General features: G+C 45.1%; 1 protein-coding gene across 1 annotated transcript in view; it reads left to right on the plus strand.

The window, feature by feature from the left end:
* The window catches only part of ADRA1B (adrenoceptor alpha 1B), a 57,861-nt gene extending 37,283 nt beyond the window's left edge, over positions 1 to 20,578 (plus strand). Inside the window, exon 2 of the mRNA XM_002744109.7 lies at positions 19,451 to 20,578. Within this exon, the coding sequence (XP_002744155.3) occupies positions 19,451 to 20,058 (608 nt within the window). The 3' untranslated portion in view covers positions 20,059 to 20,578. The remainder of the gene's footprint in view (positions 1 to 19,450) is intronic.
* The last annotated feature ends 2,900 nt before the right edge of the window (positions 20,579 to 23,478 follow it).

A 23,478-nucleotide genomic window follows, 5' to 3' on the forward strand; every position in this document is an offset into this window, starting at 1 on the left:
CACTGGGGTGGTGGACAGGCCAGTAGTTCTGGGTCAGGCTTCAAATGGAAGCCTGTCTCTAGCACTGTGTAATCCTGAGCAAGTTCCTTAATCATGCTGAGCTGTCATTGTTTCATCCATAAAATGGGCATAATAATTATACCCACCTCATAGGCTTTTGAGGACTGATCAATTAGTGAAAGCTCTTTGCTTCCTGAATCAGTGTTAATCTGCTTGATCAGATGCAGGCATCTAAGAGATGTTCAATACAGACTTGCTGTGAAGTGGAGCAAAGCTCAGGGCCCTCCTGCTGAGGGGGATAATCCAAAACCTAAGCCAAATTGAAAATGGAGCATTTATCTACATGAAAAGAGCTGGTGAAAAAAAGAAAGAAAATGAAAGTCATTTTCCACCATTACCATCCCCAATCTCTCTACTTGGCTGCCCTCAACAAGGCTGACACCAAAGCTGCCAGAAGACAGGACAAAAATGCTCGCCTGAAAAGAGACATAAGAAAAGCGACAAAAGGCATTTATATGAATTTGGAACTCCTGGAGAAAACTGAGAGGGAAAAGGAGAGGAGCAGAGACGGGAGTGGACAAAGAGGGGGTCAGGGAGACCCGTATCAGTAGTTCTCCTCCATGCATGGTGTCTGAGTCAGCTCCGGCTGCTGTAACAAGGTACCATAGACCAGGTGGCTTATCAACAACAGAAATGTATTCCTCACAGTTTTGGAGGCTGGAAGTCCAGGATCAGGGTGCTGGTATGGTCGGGTTCTGGTGAGGGCTCTCTTCCGAGTCGCAGACAGATGTCTTCCTGTTGTGGCCTCACATAGAAGAAAGAGCAGGAGGAAGCTCTCTGGGCTCTCTCTCTCTCTCTTTTTTTTTTTTTTTTTCTTTAACAGCACTTTCCAGGCAGTCTGGGGTCTCTTTCATAAGGGGTATGAATCCCATCCATGAGGGCTCCACCCTCCTGACCTAATTACTTCTCAAAGACCCCACCTCCTGATACGATCACATTGCAGGATAGGGCTTCAACAAATGGATTTTAGGAGGACAGTCAGTCCACTGCACTTGGTATGGGTGATTTTTCTCTTGTGGAATCATTGCCTCGGTGTGGTACAAATGAGGAGGCCACTAAGGGAAGTGGAGCCCACAAGTCAGGAGAAGCCAGAATGAAGGTAGCATCCCTGCCCTATGACAGGAATCGGGAGACTCTAAGGGAGGCCTTTGAACTTCCAGGGTTATGGGAAAGAGATATAGGAAATAGTCTCACCTAACTTTCAAGGAGTAGGAAGGCCTCCTCCACCTGGCATCCAGGCTGCCATATCCAGCACAGGCAATAATACTGAACACATTCAGAAGTTTCTTCATTGAAATTCTCAGAAAACATTCTTAAATAGCCACAGTAAGCCCACCCAGCTGGGTATCCTAAAGGACATCTCCGAGTTGGACCTGGAAGGTTTCCCCACTGTAAGGAGACTTTGGGAGCTGTAATTTCGGGGTCATTTATGGCATCCCAGTAGACCTAGACAGAGGAGCAAGATAAGGGTTCATCTTGCTGGAACCTGGAGAGTGACACACACTCAGCGGCAAAGACTAATCATTTCATTATATAATATTCATGATGCCAAGCAATGTGCTTAGCCTTGCCTTCAAGATACAGAAAGGCAAGAAAGGGGCCTGGTGAGAAGATAAGACACCCTAGAGACAATGTACCAGCATCCTTCACTTTGTATTGGGGAAGCCCTGAGGGCTGCTGGTGTCAAGAAAGGTATGAGCCCCAGATGTGGCCTCCTCGGAGAGGAATGCGTCTCAGATTGGGCCAGACATGTGAGAAGTGACACAGAGCCATCCAGAGATCCAGATACAACCTTAACCTGTCATGTCAGTCTGGATACAGAAAAAGTTTCTATGCCCACCAGCCAAAGGACAGAACAAAGGGATGAGTCAGAAAGAAGAGGGCAGGGAAATCAGTGAACAGCTGCTGAGAGGAGGGATGAAAGGGACTGCATAGAGCCTAATGGCCTAAGAGGCCCAATCTCGATGTTTTACTCTCTGATGCCCCAAGGCTGGAAATTGTCCCTGTTCTCTTGTAGAGCCTTTCATCCCAAGACACCCAGGCCTCTCTGCCAGCCGGCAGGTTCGGCTGCTGCTTTGGAAGGAAGGATCCAGTGTTGTGTGGCCTGTTTGTCCTAGGCTCAAAGAAACTCTGGTTGAAGAAATATCTGTACCTTCTTCCCTAATTTCCATTTACTTCTAAAGGGTGAACACAAGGCTTAGAGTCAGAGCAGGAGGGGCCCTGGTAGCTAATGCAACCCCTTTTTTTTTGTACATGGAGAAACTAGAGTTCAGAAAGGCCATGACCCAGCCTGAAGGTCTACCAGCTACTAGACCTCTCCTGGCTCTTTTCCCACCTCTGCAGTTTCAACCTTTGTCTCTTCCTCAGTCTTTCTTTCTTTCTCTCTCTCTCTCTCATTACCAAAGAAATATTTGGGGCCAGGCATAATGGCTCATGTGTGTAATCCCAGCATTTTGGGAGGTTGAGGCAGTTGGGTTACTTGAGCTCAAGGTTTTGAGACCAGCCTGGGCAACGTAGGGGAGATCCCATCTCTATAAAAAAAGTTTTTATTTTTTTATTTTTTATTTTTTTTTAATTTTTTATTGGATTTTAGGTTTTGGGGTACATGAGCAGAGCATGTAAGACAGTTGCGTAGGAATACACATGGCAGTGTGCTTTTCTTTCCTTCTCCCCTTCACCCACATTTGGCATTTCTCCCCAGGCTATCCCTCCCCACCTCCCCCTCCCACTGGCCCTCCCCTTTTCAATGAGTCAGGCCTGGTGACACTTAGGCCCAGCTACTCAGAAAGCTAAGGCAGGAGAATCACGTGAGCCCAGGAGTTTGAGGCTGCAGCAAGCTATGATCATGTCACTGCACTCCAGCCTGGATGACAAAGGGAGACCGTTTTCAAAACAAACAACAAAAATAACAGCTATGAACAGTTTGGTGTATACTCACCCTGATTTCCAGATTTTTTTTTTTTTTTTTTGCTGTAAATATACCAAAACACACACACACACACACACACACACACACACACACAGAGGCCTTTTTTTTTTACAGAAATCCAAAGCATTCTAAGCATTTGCTCCTGAAATTTGCTTTTTTGCTACTTAATTTTGTTATGGGCATCATCCCATTGTTGACAGCTTACCATTTTAATAAAAGTATGGTTTTTCATTATGCAAATGCTACATGGTTTATTTCACAACCCCCTATTGTTAAGAATTTAAATCATTTCCTATTTAGGGAAAGCATTACTGCAATTTTTTATACTTTCATCTTTTCACTCTTTCAAGAATACTTCTGTAGGATAAATTCCTGAATGTCAAATACTTAGATCCAAAGCCATGTTCATTTTCATTTTATTAGCCAATACTAGTTTTCCACCCAAAATTTACATCTCCACCCAGAATGTATGACAATGTCTGTTTTCCCACACACTTGCCAAATTGAGCATAAGCACTTTTTTAAATATCTTCCACAAAAATACACCTGAAATATTTTTCTTTTTTCTTTTTTTTTTTTGAGACAAAGTCTCACTCTGTTGCTCAAGCTGGAGTGCAGCGATGCAAGTGATGCAATCTGAGCTCACTGCCACATCCACCTGCTGGGTTCAAGCAATTCTCCTGCCTCAGCCTCCCAAGTAGCTGGGATTACAGGTGTGCACCACCACGCCCAGCTAAGTTTTGTATTTTTAGTAGAGATGGGGTTTCGCCATGTTGGCAAGGCTGGTCTTGAACTCCTGTCCTCAAGTGATCTGCCCACCTGGGCCTCCCAAAGTGCTGGGATTATAGGCATGAGCCACTGCGCCCAGCCTTATTTTGCTGCTTTTTAATTTGCATTATATATTTTATAAAGAAATTTCAAGCCAGGCATGGTGGCTCACTCCCATAATCTTATCACTTTGATCTGCCATCCAGGTGGGAGATCACTTGAGCCCAGGAGTTCAAGACCAGCCCAGGCAACATGGTGAAACTCCATCTCCACCAAAAAAATACAAAAATTAACTGGGTGCTGTGGCACACACCTGTAATTCAGCAACTCTGGAAGCTGAGGTGAGAGGATCACTTGAGCCTAGGAGGTCGAGGCTGCAGTGAGCCAAGATCACACCACTGCCCTCCAATCTGGGCAACAGAGTAAGGAACTCTGTCTCAAAAAACAGAAATGTTATGTTTTTCATTAATTATTTTTGTGTAAATTATACTTACTCTTCTTATTTGCTTATTCATAAGATTTAGCTTTCTACTGAGTTTTCTCTTACTGATTCATTCGTAAAAGAGCTTTGTGTATTAGAAATATCATTCCTTGGCCGGGTGTGGTGGCTCACACCTGTAATCCCAGCATTCTGGAAGGCCAAGGCAGGTGGATCACCTGAGGTCAGGAGTTCAAAACCAGTCTGGCCAACATGGCAAAACCCCGTCTCTACTAAAGATACAAAAAAATTAGCCAGGCGTGGTGGCAGGCACCTGTAATCCCAGCAACTTGGGACGCCGAGGCAGGAGAATCGCTTGAACCCAGGAGGTACAGGTTGCAGTGAGTGGAGACCATGCCACTGCACTCCAGCCTTGGCATAAGAGACAGGGAGAGAGAGAGAGAGAAGGGAAGGAAGGGAAAGGGAGGGAAGGGGAGAAATATCATTTCTTTTACTGTTATTTGAATTACACATACTTCTCTCAATTATTTTGTTTTTGAAGTTTGCAGTCTTATAAAAAATGTCTAGACAGATTCATCAATACGTTTATTTACAGATCCTGGACTTTTAGCTGTGCTTAAAATGGTCTTTCCTATTTCATACTTATAAAAATATGTACCTATATCCTCATCTAAACTTTAACTATTTTTCTTTTCTTTTTTTTTTTGAGACGGAGTTTTGCTCTTGTTACCCAGGCTGGAGTGCAATGGCGTGATCTCGGCTCACCGAAACCTCCGCCTCCTGGGTTCAGGCAATTCTCCTGCCTCAGCCTTCTGAGTAGCTGGGATTACAGACACGTGCCACCATGCCCAGCCAATTTTTTGTACTTTTAGTAGAGACGGGGTTTCACCATGTTGACCACGATGGTCTCGATCTCTTGACCTTATGATCCACCCGCCTCGGCTTCCCAAAATGCTGGGATTACGGGCATGAGCCACCGTGCCCGGCAGTTTTTCTATATTTAAAGTATTGGATCTGTCTGAGTTTATTTTACTGTGAGAAATTAAGTAGAGATGCATCCTTATTTCTTCCTTAAATAGCTATCCTGTTGCCCCAACTCCACTTACAGTCTATTTTTTCCCAGAAGCATTAACATGGCATATAAAATTCTCATGGATATTTGGCATATAAAATTCTCATGGATATTTGGTTCTCTTTCTAAATTACATAATTTCATTCATGTTTCTTCTGCCTTTTTCTGTACTTCCTGCCCTGGGATTTTTTTAATTACTATGATTCTATGACAGGTTTTAATATTTAGAGAGCTGAATTTATCTATTTTCCTCATACCCACTCTCACCATGCCTCTTCATTTCCATTGATCTGGATTCTCATAGTTATTCTTTTAAATTCCATATTCTTCCATAAATTTGGTTTATATTATTTAGCTCTCCACATAACAACAATAAAAGCAAAAACCTATTGGGACTTTAATTAGACTGTTTTGGATTTTCCGATTTATTTGGGAAGAACTGAAGTTATTTTGGACAGAGACCTCCTATATAAAAGCAATATGTATCTCCATTTATAAATATCTTCTTTGATGACCCTTTATAAAGTTCCACAGCTTCTTCACGTTAAGTTCCACCAATGCTCAGTTCCTAGAAGTGTTCTGCAGGGAAACTGCTATTTCCAATGAGGTCAAAGCACGGAACAAACTCAGTCTGGCCTCAAAACTGGACCCCTTAGTGCTGCAGAACCCATTTCATCTTATCTGCTTTCAACTCTGGTCTTCCGTCAAAAGGTAGCTCCCCTACTGGAAGCTGGAATGGGTCGATCCATTAATCAGTGGTAATCAGTGGGCACTGGCTGCACACCCAGGCCTGTGCTAGAAGGACAAGATGCAGACCTCATCTTTAAGGAGCTTTTACAGTTTCCAAAGAGACAAGAGGCACACCTCCTAACAATGGCATTTTATATGAATTCATGTACTATGGACTCTCTTTGATGGTAAATAAAAATGAAGAGGTCTGGAGCTGTCAGGAAGGGTTTCGGGAGGAGATGGGAACTGAGCTGGTGTTGGCACATGGATGTCCTTTAGGTAAGCAAAGAAGAGAAAGGGATCAAATACAGGCAAGGGAATAAGCAATCAACAACCATTTATCAGCATTTCCTATGAACCCAATACTGAGTTAGGCACATGAAAAGGAGTTTATGTGCTCAACAGGTATCTTTACACATTCACTATAAGACAAGCTCTGTGTTGGGTGCTAGAGAAACCAAGACAAGTAAGATTGAGCCTGGTTTTAAAAAGCTTGTGGATAAGGAAGACGAATCTTTAAATAAGTTCAACTGTTATGATGGAACTCTGTAGAAAGAAGAGCAGAGACTCTTAATCTGGGGACTGTATACTTCCTGGACATCCATGGATGAGATTCAGCAGGTCTGTAAACCCCTGAAATTACATGGTGCTGAATTATCTGCTTAGCCAGTATTGGCAAGTTAAAAGTGACACAAAACTCTTAGCTTCTAGATACTTGCATTTTAATGGCCAGATAAAATATATGTAAAGACATCATTACTTCTAGGAGTTGTCAAAATAATATTAATTTTAATTAAAAAAATTTTAAATGTAAAAACACACCATGACAAAAAAACCCTAAGTATCTAGTTCTAGCCTTCCCCACCCCAAAAGTATTCTAAGAGTTTAGAGATGATATTGTGTCTTACGGAAACTAATTTGAGGCAGGAAGATTAGGGTTTCATTCATAACTCTACCACTTAATATCTGTGTCAAATTGGGTGAGTTCCATACACACATGGCTTCCATTTCCACGGCTGTAAATTGGGAATTATAGAACCCTAGGTGTTATGCAAGGCGCCCTGATGCCTGCTATAAAGATAAAAATATTTGGGAGGCTGAGGCGGGTGGATCATGAGGTCAAGAGATTGAGACCATCCTGGTCAACATGGTGAAACCATGTTTCTACTAAAAGTACGAAAATTAGCTGGGCATGGTGGTGCATACCTGTAGTCCCAGCTACTCAGGAGGCTGAGGCAGGAGAATTGCTTGAACCCAGGAGGCGGAGGTTGCAGTGAGCCGAGATCTCGCCATTGCACTCCAGCCTGGGTAACAAGAGCGAAACTCTGTCTCAAAAAAAAAAAAGATAAAAATATTAGTAGGTCGGGCATGTAGGTCATCTGGATCTTAGCAGGCCTTCTTGGCCTGTTCATTCCTTCCTTCTGCTTTCACACTTCAGGGGAAAATGGTTATGAGAAGAAAGAATTTGAGCCAGGCAAAAAAGGGCATCTTGGAGAAAAAAGGGCATCTCAGACCAATGTGGACGCATGAATAAATGGAAAGGGTCCAGAAAAGTCAATGCTTTTGCAAAGAATCAGTCCATTGCAGACAAGTTGAACAGGTCTTACAGTCTAGCCTATGCAGTTTGAACTTAATCCTACTATACACTAGAGGAGTCACTGGAGGACTGGGGCCAAGGGAATCAATCTCATAGTGAGGTGGCCCTCAGCCCAGCCTTTGCTCACCCATGAATCCCAAGATATACACAATAACAGTTCTTAAAAATAAAATTGTAATGTGGGCTAAGGCAAAACTTCTCACCTCAGAATCTTGTTAAAAAGTAGATTTTGATCTGGACATGGGGGCACCTGCTTGTAGTTCCAACTACTCAGGAGGCTGAAGCAGGAGGATTGGTTGAACCCAGCAATCAAGGCCAACCTGGGCAACATAGCAAGTTCAGAGCCAGCCTGGGCAATATAGCAAGACCCCAGCTCTTTAAAAAAAAAAAAAAAAAAAAAAAAGAGCAGATTCTGATGCACTGGATCAGAGATTCTGCATTTCTAACCATCACTCAGGTGCTGCTTATCCATGAACCTCATTTTGCACAGCCAGAGGCTAACACATTTTGGTTTTATCATTTTCATCACTGTTATTCATGCAACACCTGTTGGCTGAGTGCCTGTCACATGTCAGGCACCGTGCTAGGTAGGCCTTGTGCAGAGAGGAGTCAGACATGAACTCTCTTTTCTAGTTGCTCACAGTCTAATCAAAGGAGATGAGTTATAGACCTAAGCAATTGTAATCCAAGGTCAAAAGGGATAAATGCCATATTTTTGTTTCAGAAAAGGTGTTTTGACGATTCAGTGTTCCCAGTTAAGGGAGAAATTGCCTACTGTTTACGGAAATGAATTAATGCTCCTCTTTCTTATTATTAAATGAGTAAAAACTTATGCTTCAAAATTGGATTTTAATTACAGTCCACCACATACTAGGCATGTGACCTTGTTAGCCTCTTAAGCCTTAATTTCTTCATCTGCAAAATGAAATACATAGTAGCAGGGCTGTTGGAGAATTGCAATAGAGAATGTTTGTAAATGTGGAACCTTAAGAACTCGTTTGGGAATGGAGTTGCAAAAGGTGGCTGTGGTGATTATTACTGTTTTCAGCAATTGTTTTCAAACTTAACATGGCTCTATTGGCCCAAAGATATTGTATTCATTGGACAAGTTTATGATTTCGTTCTAGGGTTAAGTGGAAAATAAAAATGGAAAAACCTTGAGGGGAATTTCCAAATCCAAGGAAATCTTCTTTTACAAAGCTGGTGCTGAAACAATGAGCAACTCTTACAAATCTTTCCAGTTTTTAGTGGGCCACATTGTTTCAGCCGAGGAGATGTGGTTTGGCTGACAGTGTAGCCAAATACCCCTAATAAGAGCCATGCTGAAAAGGAGTTCCACTCCATTTACAAGAAGATCAAAAGAGTTTCCCCACCGACTGACCCCCCTGAGGTCATTGGCTTGTTTGACACTGTGAAATACATCACATCAAATTTATAATCCCAGAGTCCCAGAATGTCAGGGCCCAGAGGGATGTTAGAAGCCACCCAGCCTGTGGCTGGCATTTTGTGAACCAGATAAACGATGTTTTGGTCCCCACGCCATGCTGCAGTCTCCAAGCCCTCTCATTGCCTCATTTCTTCGGCCAGTATTTAGTGAAGGCCAATGGATTTAAGAATATGTAAAGACAGTACTTTGGGAGGCTGAGGCAGGTGGATCACTAGAGGTCAGGAGTTCAAGACCAGCCTGGCCAACATGATGAAACCCTGTCTCCACCAAAACATAAAAAACTAGCCCCAGCTACTTGGGAGGCTGAGACAGGAGAATAGCTTAAACCTGGAAGGTGGAAGTTGCAGGGAGCCGAGATTGTGCCATTGTGCTCCAGCCTGGGCAACAGAGTGAGACCCTGTCTCAAAAAAAAAAGAGTATGTAAAGAATGAAAAGATCCCCCCACTTATGCCCCATAATAAGGAGATAGCAACAGGGGGCCACAGGCACATCAGGAACCAATGAGAGAGCTGCCTGGGTTAACAGCAAAAGATTTCATTTAAAAAGTCTCTTTCTCAGGGACCTCAGACCGATGCTGCCATCTGTCTGAGTAGTGCTGCCATCCATCTGATTTCACTTCAAACCTCTCAAATTATCTTTCTCTCGCCCGTATGGTAGCTTGCACTGGTGCTACCGTCTACCCATTTCTTCTTCTGCAAAATAGGGATAATCCCACCCTCCTCAGGGAGCTGTTAGGCGGGATTAAATGAAATAGGATCTAAGAAAGTTGGCGGCACATAAGGACCCAATACGCAGATCTCTTGGCTTGTTTTTCAGCTTTTTTTTTTTTTTGAGACAAAGTCTCACTCTGTTCCCCAGGCTGGAATGCATTGGTGTGAATACAGCTCATTTCAGCCTCAACCTCCTGGGCTTAAGTGATCCTCCTACCTCAGTCTCCTGAGTAGTTGGGACCACAGGTTTGGGAACCACCACACCTGGTTATATATTTTTTTAACCTTTTGGTTTGTTTTATTTTTAGCTTTTATTTCTTCTTTTTCTTTCTTTCTTTTTTCTTTTTTTTTTTTTTTTTTTTGTGTGTGTGTGTGTGACAAGGTCTATGTTGCCTGGATTGGTCTCAAACTCCTGGGCTTGAGCGATTCTCCTGCTTCATCTTTCCCAAGTCCTCAAACTCCTGGGCTTGAGCGATTCTCCTGCTTCATCTTTCCCAAGTCCTGGGATTATAGGAATGAGCCAGTGCACCTGGCTTGTCTTTTAGCTTTTACATAATATTCATTGGATTTTCCCCAGTTACAGAAGGAATTTGTGTTCATGGAGAAAATTTTGGAAAACACCGAAAAGCACAGAGAAGGAAAATTCACCCGTAATTCCCCCACACTGAAAGATAAGCACTGTTGACATTCCAGTGCACACCCTCCCTCCCAGTCCCTTCTATAATGAGCCTTGAGTCTTGACAGTGAATAAACAAAAAAAATTATATATATATATGTGTGTGTGTATATATATCCACACACGTAAGTACATATATTTTGTTTTCCTGTGAGCTGCACTGTGATGATTAAGAGCCTCTGTTACAGCTGCCTGGATTTAAATTCTAACTCTATTACCCACTAGCTCTGTAGCCTCGGGGAACATACCTGTCAAATTTCAGTTTCTGTTCCTGCGTGTATAAGAATCATGGCCCCCAGGCCAGTGATGCAGGTTGGACACAGTCATCAAGAATTGTTGTAAATGACAGTACGAATGGTGCCTTCATGAGGGGCTACCCTGGGAACAGTGATGTCTGTTGAATGAGTAACTGGTCCAACAGCAGTTAAGTGTTTAGCCCATTCCCTGGCACAGAGTCAGAGCTTGTTAAGTGGTAGCAACTATTCTACAGACATGCCCTGAGGCTGTGACGAGTGGAGGTTCACAGAGGGTTGAGACCTCCACGCTTCACTGTTTACTGTTCAGATTTGTTGAATGACACCTTAAGAATGACTGGCTGGGGTCATGTCCAGGCAAGAAATGTTTCTCCCTGTGTAGATACCGGTCACCGTGATCCTGCACTTCACAGTCCCTCTAAATCACCCTTGGGCACTTAAAGCCTAAGCGACATGGGGTGGGCTCATGGCAACATCTGTTCCTCGATTTATCTGTCCTCCCCTCACCACCCCACCCTGGGAAAAAAAGAGTAATAGAAATGCCTCCCACACGTGGTTTCCCAGGGCTGCATCTACACAGCAGGTGAAATTCACCATGGATTTGGGTGGTGTGCAAGATTAAAATGACAGCTAGAGAAAGCACAAGAAACTGGGAGTCACATATTCAGTCAGTCCATCATGGAGCAAATATCCATTCAGCACCTGCTGCATGTGCCAGAATGTGGTCTTTCCAGTGACAAAGTGGTCCCCTGTTCACTTCTCTTTCAATCCTGTAGGTTTCTCAAAGAGGAATGCCTCTCAGTTTAGGGCCAGAATGTCTTCAGCACCTCTCAAGCACTGCTAATCCCCCTTTTCAAGAAAGAGGGAGTTGGCCTCATTCACACCACAGTCTGGAGCTATCCAGAGATACAAACATTGTTTGGTTTTCATCTTATTTTCTCCACCATGATGTTTTATTTATAGCAAATGATACAAGTTTTAAAATAGTGATAGAAAGCTTCCTTTAAAAGAATTGAGATATCGAAAGCTAATTGATGCAAAGAAAAGCACTAAGTAAATGGTGGTCCAGATGGCTGAGTGATGAATGCTTAGGAAGCTTTAGACCTGATCCCTTTAAGACCATGATGACAGCTATGGAACCTCACCAGGGAAAATACAGGAATGTTTTGCACAATTTTAGCACATTCAGGAACCATGTGGAGTCCATCATTCAGCTGGCATTGGAAAGAGCAGTAGGTACGTCTCAATGCCCAGACAGCACATAGACCTCACCCTCTTCACTACTTTCCTCATCTTGGTAGCAGTGGTACCGGCGGTAACAGCAGCACAGGCAGTTGTAATAGTAGCAGTGTTCCAAGCAGTCTTCATTGCTATACTTATTGAGTGCTTTCAATATGCCAGGTACTTACCAAGACTAAGCTCAACTCATCCGTAAAGAAAAGAATTATTACCCTCCCCATTTTCCAGCAAACCAAACCTACCGAACTCAAATATCTTCTCCAAGGTCACCCAGCTGAGAATGCCAGGGCTAGGGTTTGAGCCATGATCTACCTACCTATGATGTCTGAGCAGGGCCTTAACCACTAAACTTTACTGCCTCAATACATATTTGTTGAAGCAAATAAATGGCAACTTGGACAGGTTCTGGTGGTCACTCTGCCGTTCACCAGAAGAGTGACCTTGAGTGAGTCACTCCTCTCACCTTCACTGACGCTCCATTAAGGAAGAAGCCTTCCCAGACCTGGCAAGCCATGATTCCAAGAGGCAGAGCAAGGAGCATCGGGAACATTCCATGAGCAAGAGAAGCGGGGGCAGACTCAGGGCCAGGCTCAGGAACATGCACAGAGGGTTAGTGGCGTTGTTAAAGCATCTGGTGTAGCCCTGACTTCCAGCACAGAGCGTGCAGGCCTTCCAAGAACCCATAATCCCTGTTGTATTTACTCTCCTCTCCCGGCAGCTTCATCCACCACACTCTTCTCCAATGACAGGTCTGTTTGTGTCCTCAGGGAAGAAGATCCCTGTCACACATCCTTTTACATGCCTAACAGGCTCAGCACCCTGTCACTTAACGACAGTTTCTTGGTTCTCACCAGGGCAGGCCAGTGCAGCAAATGGGACCCTCCTAATCCCAGCAGCTACCGTGCTAGTGGAGGAAGAAGGAGAGAGAGGGCCAAAAAATGTGTGGACTCTGTGGCAGTCTGGCAGTCCAGCCCCTGACCTACACTGCCCCACTGTGGTGAGAGTCTAGGGAAGCAGGCATGTCACAGCAGGGGTGGGCAAGGCTTCCATCTCTGACTTCATGAGGACTCTGAATTTTTTTTCTTTTTTTTGAGACAGCCCAGGCTATAGAACAATGGCATGATCTCAGTTCACTGCAAGCTCTACCTCCTAGGTTCAAGCGAGCATTTTGGCTAATTTTTGTATTTTTAGTAAAGACGGGGTTTTACCATGTTGGCCAGGCTGCTCTTGAACTCCTGACCTCAGGTGATACGCCCACCTTGGCCTCCCGAAGTGCTGGGATTACAGGCATAAGCCACCACGCCCAGCCAGAACTCTGAATTTTAAGGCTGAAAAAGACCCAGCTCACACCACTCAATTAAAGAAGGAAAACAGGCACAAAACTGGAAAGCATTTTACCCAAAATGATACGTGGAGTTAGTAAAATAGGTCTCAGATATGTTCCCTAAAATTAGATTTCCAGCCCAATCAGGGATTTACAGGAACAATAATTATTATTTAGTTAATTACTGTTCATGCAGAGTTGACTGGGTGACAGACACCTGGGATCCAGAGTGCTTATAAGGACTCCATATGTTTCCACCTTGCTTAATCCTCACAACAACTCAGAGAGGGCAGCACTAGCATTAGCCCATCTTACTGATGAGGAACTAAGGCCTAGGAACAGTATGAAGCTGGCTCAAGGTCACATGGCTAGAGCCAGGATTCTGACAAAAAGGGGTACTCCCTGTCGGAAGTCACTGTGGACTTGCTCAGGGTGTCCTTCTTTGCAAGAGGACAAAATAAAATGAAATGCAAATGGAACAAAAAGGCAAGATCAGTGTTCACCTACCAAACAAGTGAGGGTTAAAAAGGCTGAAAGAGCCCAGAGCTGGGGAGTTGTAGGGAAAATGTCAGACTCAGGCACAGTTGATAGGTGGGTAAATTGGGACAACCAGTTCAGAACGCCATTTGGCTGTCAGTGCTTAAATGTGGAAATGACCCAGTGATTCCACATGTGGAATTTATTGTACAGAAACACTCAAATGTGCAGGCAAAAAGTGAATGCATGTAGCTTTCCATCACTGCAGTCCACAAGAGCCAAAATTTGGAAATCACCGATAGAGAAGGCATTAAGTAAAACTACCTCCTATCCGGACAGTAGGATGTAATGCGCCCTCGCGGGGTAGAGAGAGAAGTGAAATAGCACCACATACCTTGACAGGGAAATATCTTTTATATACTCTAAGCAAAGAGAGCAATTTGGGGAAGGTATGTCCAGTAAAAAACAAAACAAAAAAAAAAAACATTTTTTAAACTCTAGGAGGATTCAAAACAAAACTGTTAACTCTGATCCCTTCTGCTGAAATGAAGTATTTTTGCTCTATATTTAACAGATTTTTTGTAATATATAATTTTAAAATTCAGCATTTGTTACTTTTGAAATTAAAAAATATATGCAAATCTAGAGGGGAAAAGAAGAGAAGATACAGCTCCTTCCCAGAAGGAATTTACAATCTGGGTGATGAACTAGGGCTCAGCCAGTCCTGGGATGGCTAAACATGAAAAAGCAAATGATGAAATAACAAGATACGACCCGCCCGTGTGACTTCTGTGTGGTACAGAATACAGAGGCCCATCTGAGCTGGGTGGGGCTCATCAGAGCTGAGTTCCTGGAGGAGGATGGACCAGGATACACAGTACATTTAGAAACTGATCACTATTTATTATTTTCAAGACGACAGACCCTGTGTCAAGTATTTTACATGGATATTTTCATATATTCACAGTAACTCTGTGACACAGATATTGTCCCCATTTTATGGATGGGAAAATTGAGGCTGAGATGGCTAATTAACTCTTCTAAGATTGAACAGCCAATACCTCAAGAGGGGCTTCAATACGGGTCTGTGTCATCCTAAGTTCCAGGTTCCAGCCACTTGACCACACTGCCTCATCAGCCAAGGGCAAAGAATGGCCTTCTTCTCAGAGAAGTAAACAGTGTAACGAGCCCAAACCCAAAATGTGGCAGAAAATGCCCATGAGAAAAGTTGGCATCACCTCCTCGCCTTTGGCTGGATACTTCTCAGGGCCATGTTCCTTGGAGGGTGCTTTGTAAGAAAACAAAGGCAAAAATCTAGCCCATCTTTGTCCTTGACAAGGTGCTTCCAGTGTGATGAACGTGAAGAGCAACCAAAAAAGATATGCCACTTGTACACAGGGGAAGAGTGAAATTTACGCCCCCTCCCTAATGCTACCTTTGTTCTGTTGAGTGGCCTCTTAGCTGCCATGGTGCAACACCACACCCCAAACTCATCTCTGTATTCCCACGGCTTGTCCTCATGCCTAGCACTTAGCAGGAGCTCAGTGTTTGTGTAATACATGAATGAATGAATGTAAAAAATTTAAATAACTATGACTATCCTACACTGGTGTTCTGATCCAAAAAATAGATGAGACCAACAATAGTACCTTCCTCAGTGGTATCTTCCAATTATAATTATTCAATAAGCTAGTAGTGTGAAGAGTTAGCTCGGGGCTTGCGTAGCACACACAGTATAAGTGCTGGCTATGATAGATGTTAGCTACTAGCATTTTTTATATTTGTGTATCCTCTAAAAGAGCCAGTTTCTCAGGTTGCATCCCCATTTATCCATTTGTTGCCTATTTCACAACCACCTTCAAGTTGGCACCAAACGAAGTTACGAGTTTGTCTACGACAATCATGCTTTCCTGCTCTGGATCCTGCCCACCTGTGGCCATCGCTGCAGCCTCCATCCTAGGCCCCATGAGTCCTCATGCAAAGTAATGTGCTGCCTGCATACACACTCATCCCTGGGTAATGCACAAGGGCTCCAGACTTTACTTCCCTCACTCTACTTCTCCCCCAAAATTTTCTTTTTAGTAGAGATGGAAGTCTCACTATGTTGCCCCAGCTGATCTTGAACTCCTGGTCTCAAGCTATCCTCCTATCTTGGACTCCCAAAGTGCTGGGATTACAGATGTGAACCTCTGTGTCTGGCCCTCCCCAAAATTTATTCTCCAGTTTCCTATTTTGTCAAGGTCAGTTTCCTATGTTCTTCAGACTCAGTGATGGAAATAAGCCCATCCCTGTGGACAGAGATGACTTCCCCCATCAGGGAATACTTGATGTTCATATACCGTAGTTACATTTCAGCTGGGGCCTTCTTAATCCAAAAGAGTAGCTCCAATGGTGAGACCCAAACCTAACGGTATGAGTCTTATCACAAATCAGACCACAAGATGGTGCCCTCTGGCCGGGTGCAGTGACTCCTGTAATCTCAGCACTTTGGGAGGTCAAGATGGGTGGATCACCTGAGGTCAGGAGTTTGAGACCAGCCTGGCCAACCTGATGAAACCCCATCTCTACTAAAAACAAGAAAAAATTAGCTGGGTGTGGTGGTTGGCATCAGTAGCCACAGCTGTTCAGGAGGCTGAGGCAGGAAATCACTTGAACCCAGGAGGCGGAGGTTGCAGTGAGGTGAGATCGCACCATTGCACTCCAGTCTGGGTGACAGAGTGAGACTCTGTCTAAAAAAAAAAAAGATGGTGCCCTCCCTTGTCTCACCTAAACCAAACCTAGAAAGTAGCCCACTACCACATTTTCCCCTACCTGAAGAAGTCAGTATTTATGCTTAGCGCTTACCTCCAGATATAGATAACCTTCTTTCTAACTTGAACTCCTGGCTGACTTAGTCCTGCACCAGGAGCCCAGCCATTGCCCTCTAGCAGCCACCACTGAGTTACTGAGCAGAGAATTAGGAGTCAGGCTTCCGTATTTCTTCTCTGTAGCATTTCACTTCTTGACTATTTGAGATTTTGTCTGTTCCAAATCTCAAATAATCAAGAAGTGAAATGCTACAGAGAAGAAATGCAAGAGCAATTCAAAATCACAGATAGGAATCCTTGTGGCATCTGTGCCAACCACCTCAGGGATTTTCAGCTACTCTCTGGGTCTTGGTGTCTCCACCTGCAAAATGGTTGGACTTTGCAGGTTGAACTCTTCATCTAACAAATAGATTCAATGATGATCCCATACACCAGGCCCTTGGGAAACTCAGTCTGAGAAGACAGGAATACAAAAGTTAATATGCCACAAGCCAGGTGGTAGGGACAGAGATATGATTAGAAGATACAAAATGTTCTAGAAAGTATTCCATTTTAAAAAATGTTTAAGGCGGGACGAAGTGGCTCAAGCCTATAATCCCAGCACTTTGGGAGGCCGAGGCGGGTGGATCACGAGATCAAGAGATCGAGACCATTCTGGCCAACATGGTGAAACCCCGTCTCTACTAAAAATACAAAAATTAGCTGGGCATGGTGGTGCGTGCCTGCAGTCCCAGCTACTCAGGAGGCTGAGGCAGGAGAATTGCCTGAAACCAGGAGGCGGAGGTTGCCGTGAGCCGAGATTGTGCCATTGCACTCCAGCCTGGGTAACAAAAGCCAAACTCTGTCTCAAAAAAAAAAAATTTTTTTTAATTTGTATATACAAGAGGAAACATCTGAAAGTATCTACACCAAAATGTGGTATTTTGGCATTGTGGAGTTATATGTGCTTTTAAAATAGTTTTTATTTTTGCATTTTTACATTTTCTCATCTCTATACAGAGTATTATTAATTGCATCTTTTAAAAAAAACATTTTTATTCAAATAGAATTTAAATCCCAGATATATTACAAGCATGCTGTGTGACCTGGGGCAAATCATTTAACCTCTCCTGACTTATATTTAAAATGGAAATTGTTTTTAATTTAATATTGCCATAAAATGTTTTGGGATCTCAAATTCAGAGGGGTGAGTTAATCATGTTTCTTATTCATAATGTCTCATCATCATGAGTCTATGCCAGGCCTCTCTCTTATTATATGGATTTATTTCCTTTTATTCCCATTCCCATTTCCCTCTGCCTCCACCCCTAGGCATTCTGTCTTTAGTATGTTTCTGTTAATTTGAAAGTGTTTTTGCAAAATGCATCTCATTGTTTGGTGAGCTACTTAAATGGTATTATGTCATAAGTCTCATTCTGTTTCCTACTTTTTCACAAAGAACCATGTATTTCAGATCTTTCCATGTGGCCATGTGGACATGTCACCCTAGGCCTCTAAGTGCTGCATAATACCGAGAATGCATCTACCCCATTCTACTTTTCCCAGGGAAGGACATTCCCAGGGAGGAATTTGTCTCCAAATTCCTGTCACTACAAACAATATTGCCATGAGCCCCCTCATATATGAATTCTTATGGACTTGTGTGAAAATTCATTGAGATCTGTGACCTGGAGTGCAATGGCTGGGTCACAAGGTGTATATATACTTAATTAGACCAAGTGCTACCAGAGTCTTCTCCAGGATGTGTATACAGCCTGTGCCCTGACCAGCCATGCACAAGGCTCCTCATGTCCCCAAATGCCTGTGTGCACCTGGAACTATCCAGCTTCCTAATTTTTGCCAACCTATCACACATGTCCCTTTGTGGTTTTCATTGTCGTTGTTTTTTAGAGACAGGGTCTTTCTCTGACACCCAGGCTGGAGTGCAGTGGCATGATCATAGCTCACTGCAGCCTTGAACTCTTGGGCTCAAGGGATCCTCCTGCCTTAGCCTCCCAAGTAGCTAGGACTGCAGGCACGCACCAACACGCCTGGTTAATTCTTTATTTCTTTTGTAAAGACAAGGTCCCCCTATGCCGCCCAGGCTGGTCTCAAACCCTTGGGCTCAAGTGATCCTACTGCGTTGGGAGGCTGAGGCCACTGAACTCAGCCTCTTTGACGTTTTTACTTGACTGCCTACTATTTTGATTATTTTTTGATACATTCATTAGCCTTTGAGTTTCCTATTTTGTAAATTTCCTACTCATTTCCATTGCCCATGTTTCTACTGGGAACACTTTTTCTTGCTGATTTTAAGAGTTCCTTGCATATTCTAAATATCAATCCCTTGACTGTTTTGGACATTGTAAATATCTTCTCAGATTCTTGCCTCATGATTCGTCCTTTTGAAGTATTGTTTTCATTCACCCCTAGATCAAAAAAATAGTCCTTTATGTTGTCCTCTTTTACATTTAAAACTTTACCTTTCACATTCAGGTCTTTAATACACCTTCTACTTTTCACGGAAATAATTCGGCATCTACTTCATGGCGTTTTGTGAAGGATAAACTAACACAGAGAAAGCACCCATCATGGTGCCCGACTCAGATGTGCAATTGTGGGCGATGATTGTTAGCCCTTAGATTAAAGGTGGCAAGTGCTACCGAAGGAAATCACAGGAGCTTAGACGCTGTTTAACTAGATCAAGAAAGGTTTCATGGACAAAGGCAAAGTTATCGAGGCCGGCCCTAAAAATGAATGTAGGATTCATTCATTCTGAAATGGAAAGGGAAGTATTCCGGGCAGAGGAACTGGCTCTGGGAAAGGCCTGACGGCAGAAACGCTGCGGGTTGACAAGGTTAAGGAGGAGCATATTGGGGTGAGAGCTTGACTACTCACAAATTGCTGTCTTTCTGCCCGTGCCCACCCCCCTCCCCACTGCAGGCTCCCTGTTCTCCACCCTGAAGCCCCCCGACGCCGTGTTCAAGGTGGTGTTCTGGCTGGGCTACTTCAACAGCTGCCTCAACCCCATCATCTACCCATGCTCCAGCAAGGAGTTCAAGCGCGCCTTCGTGCGCATCCTCGGGTGCCAGTGCCGCGGCCGCCGCCGCCGCCGCCGCCGCCGTCGCCTGGGCGGCTGCGCCTACACCTACCGGCCGTGGACGCGCGGCGGCTCGCTGGAGCGCTCGCAGTCGCGCAAGGACTCGCTGGACGACAGCGGCAGCTGCCTGAGCGGCAGCCAGCGGACCCTGCCCTCGGCCTCGCCGAGCCCCGGCTACCTGGGCCGCGGTGCGCCGCCGTCGGTCGAGCTGTACGCCTTCCCAGAGTGGAAGGCGCCCGGCGCCCTCCTGAGCCTGCCCGCGCCCGAGCCCCCCGGCCGCCGCGGCCGCCACGACTCGGGCCCACTCTTCACCTTCAAACTCCTGGCCGAGCCCGAGAGCCCCGGGACCGACGGCGGCGCCAGCAACGGGGGCTGCGAGTCCGCGACCGACGTGGCCAATGGGCAGCCGGGCTTCAAAAGCAACATGCCCCTGGCGCACGGGCAGTTTTAGGGTCCCGGTGCGCAGCTTCCTTTCCCTGGGGAGGAAATCACTGTGGGGCGGGAGGGGAGGGCGGGAGGAGCGGGGAGGGGAGCGTCCGCGCCGGGTAGACGCGTGCCCCAAGGGGAACCGGGGGGAGGGCCGGGGAGAGGGGCAGCTGCTTTTCTGGCAGGGGCATGGGTGCCAGGTACCACGCAGAGAGCCGGGCCGAGCATGCTGAGAGCCTGGGGGACCCGACGCCGCCGGGATTTACCTCTCTCTCTCCCTCTGTGTATATACAAACGAGTCCCTCTCTACTTGTATTTAACCGTGGGTGCACGTGCGTGTGTCTGTGCGGTGTGCGTGTGTTCCGCCTGTGTGTGCGCGTGGGGCCGCCTTGCGGGGGCGGAGCGAGTGTGCGCCCAGGAGGCAGCCGGGGGCGTTGTGTGTGTCGTGACTTCGTACCTCTCAAGCCCCTACTTGTACTTCACTGACGGATGGCACTTTGGTGGGGTTGGAAACAAAGTCGGACATTAAAGGTCATTTCTCCTGTGCGGCTTTGCGTGGTTTGTGGACGAGCGGCAGGCAGAGCCTTGCGTTTCCTCTTGCTTCCGCTTCGGATTTGACCCGGTCGTGGGTCTTAGGCTCCTTCTTCGCTTTCCTTTTCCCTGCCTCCAGCCTCCACTCCAGAAGAGCCACTCTCACCATGTCCTGAGGACAATTAGGGCAGGCTCCCCTAAGTCCCATTTATGCCTATGTCCCTCCGGGACTGCACCAATCTGGCCCTGTGGCTGAACGTGACCCCCTGGACTTGCCTAATAAATCCTGCTTACCTGCTTTTGACCCTTAGCAGCATGTGAATCCTCCTGCGGCTCCTTCCTGCTGTGACCAACACTGAGCAATGTCGGGCTTGGTTCTGATCCCTAGAACCCCAATCCCAGGTGGGGTTCCCTGGCCAATCCCCTAAATGGGCCTGTTTCTTGAGAGGGGATGAAGCCCAGACACAGAGAGGGGCTGGTTCCCTTCCCTCACTGGGCCAGCACTCCACTGATTGTTTGCCTATGCCGACAGAACCTGAAAAGACATCCAAACTGCAGATGTTTCTGGATGAAGTATGGATCCTTGCCGCCCAGCAACACACAGGGGCACAAGAACCCTCCCACGCTCTGCTAACTTGTGACCCTGCCTGGATAAAAGCATTGAGGAAGGTCACACAGGTGTAGCATTCTTTGGCGCTCATAACTTGGGTTCTAGTCTCACTCCTACTACTGATTTATTGTATGAAGAGGAGAGAGTTACATCGCCTCTCTGGATTTTGGTTTCCCATCTGTGTAATGGTGGGATTGATCCTAAGGTCTTTGCTGCCTCTGATAGCTCCCAGTTTGAAAAGAGAATAAAGGACAGTGAACAAAATATCAAACATTTTTCTTCAAAGATTCAGAAAAGCGTAGAAGGAGCTCTCTTCCCCCATTCCATCCCTTTTTCCCTTTCTATTTAGCTTTTCTAAGTTGAGCTTCATAATTTTACAAATGGCAAGGGCCTCTTCCATAATATTAGTACATTGATCCTTCATTATATAGGTGATTGAGAGAGAAAATACTTAAAGGAGAGAGAACCAGTGATTGGTGTAGTTTAAAAGTATAGGGGTATCAGGCATTGCTGGATCCAGGGGCACAAACAAGATTGTTGGGTTACTTACAGTCTCTTACTCTTTCCTGTAGCTTCCATCTTTTAGCTCAGCTTATCTTTGTATATTGCCCTAGTTTCCTTACCTGAAATGCCTTCCTCACAACATTCTTACAATTTGATACCCACAAAAGGAGAAACAAGATTTCCAGCAGTTCCATCAAAAAAGAAAAAAAAAAAAAATCAGCCAGGTGCAGTGGCTCACGCCTGTAATTTCAGCACTTTGAGAAGCTGAGGTGGGTGGATCACCTGAGGTCAGGCTTTTGAGACCAGCCTGGCCAACATGGTGAAACCTCATCTCTACTAAAAATACAAAAATTAGCTGGGCGTGGTGGCGGGCACCTGTAATCGCAGCTGCTCAGGAGGCTGAGGTAGCAGAACCACTTGAACCCGGAGGTGGAGGTTGTAGTGAGCCGAAATCGTGCCATTGCACTCTAGCCTGGGTGACAAGAGTAAGACTCAAAAAAAAAAAAAAAAAAAAAAAAAACAGAAGAAGAAGACGCCAGAGATTCTGTATCAAAAACCCCCTTAAGACTTTGATGAAGGCAATAGACTCTCTTTCCATAAAAATTCACATACCAAAAAACATTCAATTGTAGATGTTGTACCCTTGTCTAAGATCTCACTATCCATGGTTTATATGCTCTGAACTGGATTTTTAGTAATTATCTAGACCAACTCCCTCATTTTTACACAGGGGGAGATGGAGGTAAATAACTTTACTGGGTCACACCAAAGCTAGAAGTAGAACCCAGGTCTTCTGCTTCTTTGTCCAATACCTATTGTATTCCCCTGTGCTACCGTCCTGTAATTGAGTACATCCTCCAACAGAGAGCAGGCCTCTTCTTGCCCAAGGAAAGAAACGGGATTCCCAGAAAAGAATGAATCGTTTGGGGCAGTTCTGAAAACAATTTTGTTAGCAACACAAATCTTCTAATAAACTTTACACAGAAATATGATATCAGATCAGTCCATAGTGGAGTGGAGAGAAGACAGAGCCTCCTCAGCCTCGTCCCCCTCCTGAGACCCTTGCTCTGGCCTGCCCCAGTCACCCTGGGGTTCCATAAAATGATGTTTAAAAATCACTGATCTAGTGCAAGTAAATGGGATTTGGACTCAGTAGGGCCTGGGTTCAAGTCTTGGCTCTGCATGACCTTGGGTAGTTCATCTTGCCTCTTCTGGTCTAGCAAATGGACATGGATCATCACAGCCCACCAGGACGCACGAAGGATTCAATGAGATCACTGTAGTATAAACACTGAAATGCAAACCACTGGGCAGATGCAAGTTATAATTTGGACCGTGGATATCTGAAGCCACGAGGCACCAAAGGCATTTCCTAAGCTGCTCAGTTCTGATGATCTCATTCATTACTGGTGTTTGGAGGTCACCCAGGTAGCAGAGAGAAGCAGTAGCAGTCTCCTGTTTCTTTCCAGAAGGAAGACTGGCCAAGCAGTGGCTTACATCCCCCATAGGGTGCTGGGGTCCAGATCTGCCCCTAGCCAGAGTCTACATTTTTCTGGCCTTTCCAAGTCACCTCATTGTAGCCAGGCCCTAGGAAGACTCAGAATTCATCAAGATCCCCTCAGGCAGACAGGTCCTCTCTGTTCCGATCTCCCAACTGGCATCAGAGCAGCCCTACTTTTTCCTCTCTAGCCACCCAGACTGCTGGGTCATTGTCACCACTGAAGCATGCACGGGAATAAATCTGTCAACCTGTTAAGAGGCCAGTGGCTTGGCAAGTGGAGTACTAATTTCTAGACTTGG

The sequence above is a fragment of the Callithrix jacchus genome, chromosome 2 (genome assembly GCF_049354715.1).
Source record: "Callithrix jacchus isolate 240 chromosome 2, calJac240_pri, whole genome shotgun sequence".
Classification (NCBI taxonomy): Eukaryota; Metazoa; Chordata; class Mammalia; order Primates; family Cebidae; genus Callithrix; species Callithrix jacchus.